Source organism: Dufourea novaeangliae, unplaced genomic scaffold, assembly GCF_001272555.1.
Source record: "Dufourea novaeangliae isolate 0120121106 unplaced genomic scaffold, ASM127255v1 scaffold39, whole genome shotgun sequence".
Classification (NCBI taxonomy): Eukaryota; Metazoa; Arthropoda; class Insecta; order Hymenoptera; family Halictidae; genus Dufourea; species Dufourea novaeangliae.
This window is the reverse complement of record NW_015373918.1, coordinates 2,361,706-2,376,050: the sequence shown is the minus strand read 5'-3', so window position 1 is coordinate 2,376,050 and position 14,345 is coordinate 2,361,706. Positions and strand designations below refer to the sequence as shown.

At 46.6% G+C, this 14,345-nt stretch overlaps 1 protein-coding gene across 3 annotated transcripts in view; it reads right to left on the bottom strand.

The window, feature by feature from the left end:
• Positions 1–14,345, bottom strand: part of LOC107194445 (acetylcholine receptor subunit alpha-like 1) — a 58,794-nt gene that overhangs the window by 25,872 nt on the left and 18,577 nt on the right. For all 3 annotated transcript variants that reach the window (XM_015584068.1, XM_015584070.1, XM_015584069.1), the window contains exons 2-3: positions 8,379–8,423; positions 2,428–2,537 (exon numbers count right to left, since the gene is read on the bottom strand). In XM_015584068.1, coding sequence (XP_015439554.1) covers positions 2,428–2,537; positions 8,379–8,423 — 155 coding nt within the window. The remainder of the gene's footprint in view (positions 1–2,427; positions 2,538–8,378; positions 8,424–14,345) is intronic.

Below are 14,345 nucleotides of genomic sequence, written 5' to 3'. Positions count from 1 at the left end.
GCAAAAATGAAAGGACAAAGTTCGGCCGGCACGAGACCGGGTCGGTCGGGCCTACTGGAGCAAGTATACTTCGATTTAATCGATGCGCTCTCGGTACCTAAGGGAACCTCCCAATCCACTCCTCCCTCGAGGGTCGACCAACAACCCGGCCAGACCTGGCTCGAAGTCAGTGCCGGACGAGTGTGGGCGTCAACCTGAAGCTTGTACGCGGGCAGAGTTAATCAGGGAGCTATGGGAAACCGTCTCCGTCTCAGTTTCCGTTTCTCCTCTTCTCTCTCGCTCTACTTAGACAACCATCGTTGGTGATTTCGTTATCTTTGAACTCGATTGTCTCCGAGTCAACGTACCCGTGTCTGTAGTCCCGAATTTTATACTCGAAATTACCATTTTAGGACAGAATTCTGGAATACCGTGGCTTCGCGAAAATTGTCGTTTTCGTGCTAGGGAGGGAAATAGATAGAGATAGCGAGCGAAAGAGTTAATAATTCAATTTCTTCCAGTGCCTGTCCGTACAAAGCGGGGTAAAAGCAATCGACAAACTTTTATATCCGCGACAAAATGTCGCGACCAAGTTATTAAACAGCGAATTGCCTGCGACAGAGGCTCGAAATTCGATAAAATGGACAAAGGTACGTCGCAAAGGAACAGGGTCACCGAGTCTTGGGCGTGTCAAACGAACGGTGCCATCAAAATTCATCCTAACGACGGCATATTATATCGTAGAGATCTCGATATCCTGCAATCGGAAGGATCGTTTCAGACGATCCGCGAACGGATACCGCTGAATTTCATTTCAAACATGCACTTCCCTTTCGCCGGAAACTTCTCCCCAATCTCGGTGAATTATTAAGCGGATTCGAGTGTTCCATATAAATTACTTGCCCCACTCCCGAATCCCGTCATGGCCAAGCACGGGACGGAGGAAGCATTTGCATGCTGTCGGGCTACAAAGCCTCGGTATACTTTGAGCCTTTCGAAGCGCCTCGCCGTCAGGACAATCGATTTCTCCCGGCCGAGTAATTGAAACGGCGTGACACGACGCGACCTTAATGTGCATCGAGAGCTTCGATTTCAAGAAAGTTCTTGGTGATTTTCCATTGAACGCTCGCTTACCGCGACGAGAAGCCATCTCGGACGAGTTACCAGACGCGTTTCGAAATATGTACGGTTACCATAGTTAAAATCCCCAAACGATCGAAGGTAAGCAGAGCAGAATTTCAAGAATCGCTTGGATGCTGTAACGCGACGCCACGTTTCGTCCGGCAATTAACAGTTACAGCCGCGTATAACAGTGAAAACGATAGCGACTCTGTCTCGGTGTTAATTAGACGTGTAAAGAAGCACGTTCAACGTAAATCCGGTTTTACTCCCGCAATTCGGATCGTCGTCCTTCAGCCACAAAGAGGAAGAATCCGACGTGGCGTGGCGAGGCGGGGCGATAACCGGTGACGAAGTCGGGGCACAAATAGAAGGCATCGTTGTTGAACGAACGACGTTGTTCGGGCCGTTCGGGGTCGGCCCAGCGGCCCTACTTCCTCGTAAAAGTGTCGTCCGCGTGGCCGAAGTACATCCTATTTCTCAGCGTTAGCTAGCCGGGGATACGTGCAACGTATGTACGTGGCCCGTTCCACCGACCGTGGATTTTCAAAATGGCCTTACCGGATGCCAGTGAAAACGTCACGTACCACCGCCTCCCTCGAATATTCCACGGCAGGTTTACGAGACACCCGTCCTCTGAACTTTCCGCTAAAATCCTATGAAGTATAGCCAGGACCACGATGACGGACGACTGGCTGCCCTGAAACCGGTCCGATACACCTCCGACCCAGGAAAAGAATGGAGAAAAAGGGATCAACGTGGACCGGATTAAACCGAAAGGATGGCCATGGTCGCGGAAGCGAGCGGATCAGACCTACCGCACGCCTTCTGATATTCCATGGATCTAGGGTACTTGTTTCTTTACTTCTCGTGACAATTTACGATTTCGATGGGAAAAGCCGATCGAACGTGTTCTGCGGCGGTACGTTCTTCTCGATATTTATCGATTCGTTCGTTGTCTGTCGACGACACACATTACAAACGACAACGTTAAACGAGACCGAAAGCGGGGCTCCAGTAATATCGTTGGCGAGCGTATCGAGCAGCTGTTTGAAGTGGTCTTTTCCGGTTATAAAAATAAAATCGGTCGAACGAAGAAATTACTTCCGCAGACCGGCTTGCACCCGTTCGTACAAGACGTTGCGCAGAAAATTGCTTTTCGCTCGCGGCGGTATATATGTATATACCTATTCGTTCGGTTTGTCTCAGCGTGTCGACACTCGGAACGTCGCACGATCACCTCCAGCTTACGTTTTTAATTTCGTTTGTTTTCTCTCGCGCGAGAGCACGATATTAAACCGATACCAAAACTTCATTAAATCGACTTACTTGTTGTACAAAACAATGTCTGGCAACCATATATGCTCCGATGGCACGTGGAGGGTGTCGACACCGCCATAGTCGTCCGGATTCCACTTCAGCTTGTAATCGTTCCACTCCTGAAAACAGAAACGCGTTACAAATCAAAAAAACATGCATTCGGAGACGAATTTTCGAAGAGTTCCCGATCGAGAATTTCGGCAAGATCTACGGAGAAGCGCAGACAGCCGATCGATGTGGGAATCGAAAAACTTAATTAAAGAGGTATCCAATGCTATCGATCCAGACCTTCGTTTACGGTTAAATCTCTCACACGATTCCCCCGCCACGCTGTGCCGAATTCGATGATAAAGATCCCATCCCATACGTCGATCTCTATTGGGAGAAACTCGACTCTAGACAAATCCTAATAATTTATTATTAATTAGTCGAGATCAACTTTAATTTCAATATCACCTTGGACGGGCTCGACGAGATCAGAAACTTCAAGCGGATCAATAGAGTCCAGTCTCTGGCTCGCTACGCAAAGCAAAATTCACATTTCTTTGCTATCCAAATAGTAATCCCGAGAAAAGATAAATGGCACAGAGCACGTAATGCACGGCACGCTCGAACACAAGAACTCCAGAAAAATTCACAGCCGGCTCGCTCACTCCATCGAACTAATAACAGCAACGATAAATCACCGATGCACCCGCGAAATTTTCGAAAAGTTTCAAGCGCTGTTAAACGAATCCACGCCCCGTCCACTCTCGAATGGGTGTGGTGTTTCCGGCGCGTTCGCCGTCGACGTCATCGTTTCCAACGCCATGCATTGTCGAGCCAGCAACTACCGCCCTTGGATTCCCCGTGACCCCTCTCGCATCACGAGAAATCAACACGGCAGGCACGACTAATTGGTCGGTGCTGCTGCTGGAACCTGAACTGTTACACCAATCAGCTAGATCCGGGAGAAAAGTCTGAACTTCGCCGTGAGGATTCATCCGACTTTTTTCATCGGAACGGATCGTGCGATCGGACGAGATCAGACGATTAACAGGCGGGAAACGTAATTACTCCACCCATCGAGATCGCTTCCTACCGTACGGCCTATTCTTTCTCTCTCTGACTCCTTTTATTTTCAATTTTCCTGCGTACCAGAGTCGCGAAACACCGCGATGAAATCCGGGATAACAAACGATTTTTACAGAGTAGGTATTTGTGCTCCAGTAAACAGATCATGTCTGGTTCGCGTCGATCGCCTCTATCGAGAGTACGATAAACGCTCGGAAACTCAAGCGTACGCAAACCATTCACGGAGAAAATTTATTGATTTCCGAGGGCATAAATTATTCCGGTCGCAATTAACGGGGTTCGATGCTCGGTCAGACGTTCGACAAAAATCCGAACGCGCGCAATTCCTCTCGCGAATCTAAATCGATTACGACTGCGCGCACGCGAGACGACTTCGACTCTCGAGTTTTAAGTAAACGAGCTCGAACGATCGCTAAGTGGAAAACTTGTCCCCGAAACGAAGAACGATTGGCTCTCTGTTCCGGTGAATTTCGGTCGGAGACATAATTGACCTTTCATTTTTTGCCCCCGCAATCCGCCAATAGAAAGTCGATCGATAGCCTTCGCTGTGTATACTTTTCCGCAAGAAGCGCATCCTTTCCAGAGGAATACGGTCCGCTCGACTGTACCGTGCACACTGTCGAGTCGATTCAATTGCACCGGAGCAATTAACGCTACCTACCCCGATGCTACCCTGGTGCCGCGAGTGGCACACGGCGTGCTCATTAAAATAAACGACCGAAATTTCCTGAGGATGCTGCGAGCGCGTCGACGCCACACGTCCTGTCGGCGTTTTTTTCGAGCGGCCGCTTTCGTTCCTCCTGCTGGCCCGAGGATATCGCTAATTTCATGCTCGAAATCTCTAACCAATTCTCTACGATAGATCGACACGTGTCAGGGAAATCAGCGATAACTCGACGAGTGTTTCGTTTTACGTTCCGAGATACAGTGAGTGTAAAAAGTATTCGTACACCCTTTAAAACGGAACAACTCGTTTAAAATTGGTCCAAATGACTTGAGTTTTTTTGTGAAGTTAGAGACATTAATTTATTAAATGATGTGAAAAAACAAATTTGAAAAAGTTGCGAAGAAAATATTAAAGGTCGTGTTTTACAACTTTTTAATCTGAGGCTATAATGAAAATTTAATAAATACATATCGAAGATTTATGTTAGTTATGTACATACTGAAACTTTCATTGAAATCGGTTAATACAGAAACGAGCGACAGACACCAAATGATGTGAGAATTGTTAGATTTACTACAGTTGTAGATCGAAAGTCGGGAAAAACTGCGATTTTCAACATTTTTAATCGTTTGTATCTCGTAGCAACGTTAACCGATTTTGATGAAATTTTCAACATGTACATAACTGTAGGGTGTGAGATACGTGAGTTTAGTTTTAGATCGGGCGAGTGCGGTGCGAGTGAAGAGTGTTTAGGCCTTGTGACAGTTTCTTCGAACGAGAGTGCGTGCTAGATAAGATTGAATGAAAGGAACTGCGTCGAACGTCGTGATCGAAAATCGACACGAGGCGAGAATGTGTGAATGCGTGTGTGAACCTATGACCGAGTGTGACCATGTATGAAAGGGGATATATAAGAGGGAAGTTAGTCAGAGCGGGTGTAAGAGCTAGACTGTTGCAAGCGTGTCCTAACGAATTCTTTATACACATTTTATAATAAACCTTTTTTTTCTACCAAATACAACCACCACTTAATATTATTCCTACAAATTTTCATTATAGCCTCAGATTAAAAAGTTGTAAAACACGACCTTTAATAGTTTCTTCGCGATTCGGACCAATTGCAACTTTTTCAAATTTCTTTTTTCACATCATTTAGTAAATTAATGTCTCTAACTTCACAAAAAAACTCAAGTCATTTGGACCAATTTTAAAAGAGTTGTTCCGTTTTAAAGGGTGTACGAATACTTTTTACACCCACTGTACATGTACCCGTGGACGCGAACGAACCACCGTTCGGTAGACCCATCAAAATTTACCGATTCTCGACCGAACGATAAATCATGTCGTCGCGCCACGCTGGCACCGTTCCTATTCAGATTTCTCCACTCTCGACCGTGAAAGGTGTTCCGATACAAGGAGACCCGTACGACATCGCGACGTCGTAAAATTCCAAGCGATCGATGGGATCCGGAACGGGGCGAGAAAAAAAAAACTACGCCAATTTACCGGCAATACTTTTTTTCTACCGTGTGGAGATTGCTTTGGATATTGGTCTCGAGAGCTTTTGACGAATGCAGCACCTTTCCCTTCCGCCGCCGTAACGCATCGATCCGTGGACATTCCGGAACAGTATCTACATATTCTATTATACAGGGTATCACAGTATTGATGGTACAATCGGGCAGAGGGTGATTCTACCTGTAAAAATAATTCGAAAATATAGAATAAAGTTTTTTCATTCGAGACTACGTTTTCGAGAAAACAACTTTGACGATCTCTGGCTAGCGCGTCTGTTCATTGCATTCCTATTCTACTTACTACACGAATACACGCGTTTCGAATTAACGTTCAAAGCCGATTTTCTCGAAAACAAAGTCTCGAATGAAAAAACTTCCCGACGAGACACCCTGTATTTATAGCTGATTTTCGTGGCAGAGGCTAATTTTGCTACGTGGACGCGCGCGAAACGTTGAAATCCGTGGAACGTTCTACAAAGTGTTTTCTATAATAACCATCAGGATGCAAAAATAAATGACGCGACGAAGAGGGTTGATAGAGGCGAACGAAAAAAAAAAAACGGAGATTCGATATTTTTACTCGGTTACTGGACATCAACGCGCGAAATTAAATATAGTACGGGCGACGCAACAAACCGCGGTAAAAATAGAGCCGCGAATGCAAAGCGAAAATCGATCGTGCCGTTGTTAGAACGCGAAGCCTTTAGCAGCCGCACCCAGTTGTCGGGGCTCGCGAAACGTATCCACGCGAGTGGCGCAGAATGGAGCGGAGTGAAGCGGCGTGGAGCAGAGTCGAGCGGAATAGAGCGGAGCGAAAGCTGTCATGTTATCGGAAAGCTATCGGCCCCGAAGATTCGGCTTTCGTGCACGGAGGCCGAAATTGCGCTCGATTTACAGGGCTGTGGGTGAAGCGGAGGGGTTGGGCATCGCATCGAAGCTTCCGTGTAACCCTTTAAACTCACGGATATCTGGAAATTTGCGTATTTCCTGCTCGACATCGTGTGCAACCCTTCGCGGCCTGTTCCGAGGATTTTCGACGGATCTCCACTGAAAAGATACGCGTCTGGAATGTCAGAGAAGAAATTCGCAGCCGCGAAAGACGGCTCACGGTTGGCACGTCGAATATTGCCAGCTTATTTCGCCGTCTGAAGACGTCGAGTGCAAACGGGAGGCTGACAAACGGCTGCACGGAAACGTGCCACCAATCAGATTTCGTACAACGATGCCTACAAACGATTTCGAGGCGACTCCGGATAGCGCGAGTCGAGAATAGAGTTTCGATTCGTCACTAGGTCGTTCGGTATTTTTCGTACTTTCGGCTGGCGACGACGAACCTGATGCACCGAGTGTGGTACAAGTTCCGAAAGAATCTAAAAGAATCCAAAAGAATCCAAAAGCTTCGGAAGCTCCTTTGACTTCCAACAATCGCAAACAATTCGGCGAGTCTAGCGGTAAAGCGCAGCCACTTTGGTTGGCAGACCGAATCCGAATCCGTCGTTGAATCTGGGAAAACGGCGCGTCTTTCCGTCCTACGTCGCAGTTTGTTCTCGTTTGGCAAGCATCGCTTTTCTCCGGGCCGAAGCAAGAAAAAGAGGCGCTAGCTCCATTGACGCGGACAAACGATCGAGGCGGGAGCCAACCGAGAGAAAAATGGCAAGGAAAAGCCAACAGGCTGTGTGTCTCGGTGATCGCTTGGTGGCTGATTCGAGCGGACGATCGAGGAAAAAATTAGCCGAACGAACGATCCTCCGACTCTTCGTACCTCGACGCGCCTACTCAACGTCGCGTCGTCACGGGCGCGACGGACTTTTCCCGTCGAGGAGGGAATCGCGTTATCGGATGAAACCGGAGGACGACATCGACTGCGATTTCAATTACGATTCTTGGTCGAGATAAGCTTCGAAATCCGGCCGGATCCTTTCGATATCTTGTTCCGCGTGGGGCTGAAATTGAAATTGGGTTACGGACAAGAGGATTTCGAACGTGAATTTCGGAGACCGTCGATCCAAAATCCAATCAGATTTCTCCAAATGTAATATTTTGAAGAGCGAAACAATAGACCAGGAGAGAACGACGAGCGGTGATAGTAATTAACCAGAAGCCACGAAGAGCCGAAGATCGAAGAGATTGATGTTCGCGAGAGGCAGACAATACGGGATCAATTACCATCTCGCGAATCCGTCGACTCGTCGACAGGCACGGGAATTAAATTCGGCTGCTCTGAAATTGCAAACGTTCGCCTTGGAACGGAGGAGGCGGAGGAGAGTCGATCGGTCAAAGCGACGTTGCCCGGCTGGAGTTCCTCCTTTCCTATACCCTCGCTTCCATTCCCCTTGCTGCGCCGAGGTATCGTTATCGAGAAAATCGCGGTTCGCTAGTCGACTGGACTTTTTTTCCAATCGTTTTCGTCTCACGGCAACTCGTCCGTTCTAGGCGGAAGGAGCTGCAACCCCTTTCGACTACCGGGGATCGTTTCGCGAATCGAGAGCATCACGGTTCGTTAATTTCGAGGAGCAGATTCGCGGGGATAGAGCTCCTCGGCCGTCGGAGAAAATGGAAACGCGAGCATACATTTCGTCTCGACCGAGAGAAAGCCTGGACACAGTTTTGTTTCGATTCCTAAGCATGATTTTTCTAACACGTCGGTGAAAATGAATTCGGGGTGGGTGGGAATACCAACGAGAGCAGATCTAAGTACTTACTTGTTCCACCCAAACGTTCGTCGTCATGATCTGGTTCTTCAGGTTCTGAAAAAGAAAGCAGAACAATCCGAATGAAGATCGTATTTCCAGACGGCACTCCGCTGTCTCGAGTGATTCTGGTTACCGAAGGACTGATTTATTGGGTTTTCAAGATGTCTGGCTGAGGAGGGATTGAGGAGAGACAAACCTCTTGTGCATCGAAAAAACCCAGCAAATCATCTTTGCTTTGCTATCCACGCCAGTTTTATCATCGTTGCTTCGTGAACGCGAGAATACAAACTTTTCGAAGAATCGTTTACTCCCGAACGCGCAGTGTACTCTCTTGAAAAATGTGTCACTTGAAAATATGGGCTGAAAATTTTGTCGTGTCCTGTTCGGATCATTTCTCACACTAGACCCCTCTCTCTCTCTCTCTCTCTCTCTCTCTCTCTCTTCCTCCCTCTGTCTCTGCGAGAAGTGTTACGGTATCCAAGAGCGTTGCTAACTTGCGACGCGATCGATTTGATAGCGGTAGAAAATATCGGTGTAACCCGCGGGACACAAGAGTTCAACGAACTCGTAGATCAATGATACCGCACCGTCAATGATCAGTATCTCGCGCTACACTGACTCGATTCAATGCTCGGTGCCGATCGAACGATAGAAATTGAAGTCGACAAACGTCATGCTAGTTACGATACCATCGTGCTTGGTACCCATAATCATGCCCTATACTTTGTACGCGTACGCACACGCACGTGTAAGATCAAACAAACACCTATTATTATGAAATTTATTGCGATGTGGTCACGTGAATTGTTAAATCGGCGCTGGTCAAATTTACCTGCCACAAATGGTGGTCTTTTCTATAAGACTCGCGTTGACCAAATTGCAACAAAATCGATGATATTATATACTCTCCCGGCAGATAATTCAATTTCCGCGTAACAGAGGTGATTTAACAACGATGATAATTATGATCATTATCTACGCCTGACATTCAGTTCGAACGAGTTTACGTGGACGTACGAAAACGAGAACGAGGAAAGTCATAATAAATACGATCTAACGGGATTTACTTTTATTCCACAGACCGCGAGTATCGTAAAAAAAAGCGGGGGTCGTTAAGAATGCGCTGAACGAATCCTTCGATCCAGCAATTAGATTTCTGTTTTCAACAAAGGTTTCCCTTTCCTGGCTGACGCGGATTTACCGAAACGTCGCGTCGCTTCGCATCTCTCGTCACATAGCTGAGCACCTAGGATTCACCGTTACGGTCCAGAGATGCTTCCAGCCCTCTAGTTTCCCCAGAAAGCTGCATCGCAGGACAGGAAATAAGAGGATAGACCGAGATAAGCCCTACCGGACAAAATCTACGACAGTTTTCGCGGAGAGGCGAGAGTTATGGGTTCCGAGAAGGATACCGTCGCCTCACCCGGATTCGAAGAGACTACCGCCAGCTTCGCAATTACACTCGCGGATCCTCGAGTTCACTCGAGTTTTTTCTTGTAAAGTTAGTTTCTCACTTTCACAAGTAATGACTATTACTTCGACACTAACAAAAAACACTTCTTTCAATCTTCTGTGTTACACTCACTATATGTATGTACAACTGTGACTTTCTCCTGCTTTTACCGTTCGGATCTATTTTGGATTCAGAATCCCACTTCTGAAATTGTAAATCTATGTTTATTCTTAGCGCTTTCCTTACATCAAAACGACTGCCGTGAATCAGGCACGTTTGGCGGTCCGGACCGTCCGTTCCCCCTCCATTTCCACTAAAACAATAGATTGCGCCGTGTCGCACTGGTCACAGATCCTGTAACCTTTCATTTCGGATCCAAGGACGCAAAGGGTCGAAAAATTATTCGAGAAGATACAGGCGTCATAATACATTCGGCTGTGACCTAAGTAGGTACGACGGGATATAAAATCGTATTTTGTTCATTCCTATACTTTTACATCACGAACCGAAGACACGTTCGACTATATTATTCGACTATAGCTAAAGCATTAAGTACCTTAGGTTATATTAATAGGGTTTTGGAATATTTTAGAAATTTCAACACGTTGATTATGTTGTATTGCTCACTAGTCAAACCCCTTCTGGAGTATTGTTCTACAATCTGGTCACCTTATCACCAGTGCCACATCGCTTCTTCAGAGACTGTCCAGCATAAATTTCTGCGTTTACTAGCCTATCATACTGGTATCTCCCTATGACTTGCCACATCTACGATGACATTTTATCTCAGTTTAATTCAAGAACTTTGGCAAACAAACGTAAATTGCTGGACATTATTTTCGTAAATGTGGTTCTCATTGGCCGCGTAAATTGCTCGGAGATTATAGAACTGTTAAATTTTCATGTACCATCTCGAAGCTCTCGTTATCACAACCTATTTTATATCAAAACTCACCGTACTCAATAAGGCAAACTTGGTTATTTCGATCGTGCTTTGAGATTTGCCAACGAATTCTGTAACTCTGTCAACATGTTTAATCACTCTCCGTCAACATTAAAGAATTCGTTCCTTCGTATTGTCAATAATTAATTTTAACTATATCATTTATTTCCATTTTTCTCTTACTGTTATAACTCTGTACTAAAGGGTATTTATCCCGTTAATAAATTATTATTATTAATATTATTATTATATACGGTACATTCTACTGTTCCTGTAACATTTACGCGCCCAGAGAACTCTTTGGTCGGCTACTTTCAAGCAAGCAGTTGTAAAAGAAAGTAGAAACATTTTCCTGTGAGGTGGGTGTCTGCAATTTCAGCCCCGAGAATACCAACAGCACACCCGGAACGGTTGGATTATCTGAAAAAAGATGTACCGCGTAAGTGCATTCTCCGGTCCGTTGATTGGGTGACAATCTTGAACGGAATACTCGGAGGGAAAACACGAGCCGGCTATTTACGCGTAAGCGGACTAATGTTATGGAAATTGAATGCCGAAAGAAAACAGAGGGGTCTGTCTGCGTCGAGCGACCTCCGAAGACGAAATGGAAGAATACGAGAGAAAGGTTTCCTCGTTCACCCCGCCCTATCTACGGCAACGTACGACAACCGATGCTCCATACGTAACGCTAATACATTCGCCACGATCTACTTTCCGCCTGTTACACCATATCTACTGCTTCTTCTTCTTCTTCTTCTTCTTTTTCTTCTTCTGCTTCTCTGTCGCGCTAAATTTCAGTTTCACTTTCCCGGCCTCGATCCATCCTATTCGCCCAAAGGCCCCTCTTAACCGTGTTTCCTCGCACCCCAACTCTTATCTACCAGTTTCAACCTCCTCCTACCCTGTCCTTCCCATCGATGTCGTTTCCCTGGTATCGCTTCTATCTATTTACCAGTTTACGTGGCACATTCAGATCGGTCGGGCGCTCGTGTGCGCACCAAATTCCGTGGCCGAGCGCCTTAACGACACCTCGGAGAAATTTTCAAGAAGCCGTACAACCGGATCGAATCGAACTGGAACATACCGCGCGGAACCATTCTTTCGGATCCTTACTGTCTCTATCCGCCAGCCCTGGAGATACCGTGGGAAATTTTCAAGTAACGAACGCTCGAATTCCTTTCGGCTACGACTGCGAGAATTATGCACCAAGAGTGTGCATAATACATTCCTTCGTTCGCGGAGTCTCGGGAAGCTTGGTCACCGGCGAGAAAATATTCAGAAGGGGCGTGGTCCGACGAGTAAAATGTTGCCTCCACCATCGGAACTTCTAGCACCGGCGTAATTCCGTTTCAGCTTTGTAACGCGATATAATACGCCCGCAACTGGAGGTACTATCGTCAATTCCATCGATGCCACATCCGCCAATTACGTAAATTACTTTACCGAGGACAATCGTGGCCGTGAATCTGCGTTCGAACAGTTCCCCGATAATATCCGAATTACGCCCACAGGGTTAGGTTAGGCACGAGGGTAGCAGAAATCCATGATACTTCGAAAGTGGCAGGGTCGTGGAGGGGGACCACGAGCAAACAACGAAACCATGAGCACGAAACTGAACATTGATTTATTTACATGGGATAGGGGGATCCCTGTTCCTTTGACGAATCGAGCCCGATCGTTTGGAGCACGAAACCTTAGTTCGGCGCCTTCCGGGATCACAGTACAGGGAGGAACGGCTATGAGAATTCCTTCTAACGTCAGCAACAGAGAAGAGAAAAGAAACGCCTCCGGATAAAATAGAAATGGGCACTCTTGGTGTTGGTTCCGGCTACGTGGATACCACCGACTATGGTGGCAATTTGTTCTCCGGAATTCTATCGACAATACACCCCCTACCATCCAACCCCCTCCCCGGCCAAAATTAAACGCCGCATTCGATGTTTTATCTACGCTGGTTCGTTCTCCGACGAATAGAAAATGCGGTGCATACTGCGAACTTTTAGCAAAATTATGCAATCCATCGGGGAGTAGACCGCGTCAGGATTCTCAAAGTATTCGTGTAATGGAGCGAATATTTTGTGAACGGTGGCAAAGCATCACGCTAGCTACTGGACGTAAACGAGTTTTCTCTGTTATTACACAAGCATAAAAAAGGAAGCTATCTCGAGGGAGCGACCACGAGGGGCGTTTCCCGGCTGTTGTCTGGAAATTAGGAGAAGACGAATAAGAGCAAAAACCGGTCCATCCGTCGGGCTGAATCTCCCCTCGTGAACCGTAGCTTCGAGGGTTTCTCGACGCGTCGATGAAAACGCGAGACATTATGTACACGATTAATCATCGCCGATGAAGGTTCAAGCGAGAAGAGTTTTTTTTTGAAACTAAAGTCAGTTCGGTGGCTTCTAGTCTCGGTAATAGGAGTAATACTATGCACTCGTACCATCCATGGTATATTTATAAGTGAGACGAACAGAGAGGCGAGAACAGGAACTCGATCATCTATGTGAAACACGACGAGCTGCGAAGGAAGTTACGTCGTATATCGGTTCGTGGTTTCCCTTATCGATCCCTTATCTGTCGAGACTAAGCGATTTTCGAACATCTCATCGACAAGAACGAGCTCCAGACTGCCGATAAAAATGGCTGACCAGCTGGTGCGAAGAAGCTTTTTCGTCGGCTCTCCTTTCAGCCTTTTCCATGGCGACACCATCGCGCCACGACCGTAGACTCTTGACGTTCGGTGTCCTGTTCGCATATTTAACACCTGCCGGCTGGTTCCACGCCGTAAATTTATACCACGCAAAAAAGATCTCTGTTCGGCGGTCATCGCCGTGGATAACGTTACGAAGAAACGAACGACTCGTCAACGAGCAACCCATTTAATCTTGAACGTATTTAGCTTCCGCCGCCGTGTCTGACCGCGCACGGTATACTCTACTGTGTCCACACAGACAGTTATCGGTTCCTTTCAGAAAGCATGCATCGCGCATAACTTTTTACACCGTTCGCGATATTTCGATTACAAAAGCATTCGACCAATAACACAATACCGGTCAGACACGGTTCGCGCAGTCATACGAATCGTAATCTATCGAAGAATCTTTTTACGATGCTCGTAAATCGAAATTCTCTTCGGCGACGCGTCCCCCCGTTGCAATCCTGTGCGGATACGTGCGATTCGCTGCTCGCGAATAGACAAATTCCGAAACAGAAAATTCTTAACGTTGTTCAAGGAAAGGCGCGTCGTGAATCGTGCTCGTTCTCCCGGCAACCACCACTCGAGGAATGTCCCGGAAAAGTATAACGTGTCAGCGAACTTATCTCGTGTAAAGCACCTTGTATCGCGCTCGTTGAAACGCGTACACGACGACGACGATGACGCTTTATTAAATTCATGGAATACAAATATACAGCCACTACTGTTTGTTTTTCACTTTGTTAATCGTGGCTCACCGTAACTTACTTGGAAACGAACACTGATCCAGTTTGTCGCTTTTTTTTTCCAGTTATACGCTCATTCAATACTTCACCTGTCAAGGGTAGATACTTTGCATTACGCGATTCAGCCCGGTTCTCACTATTT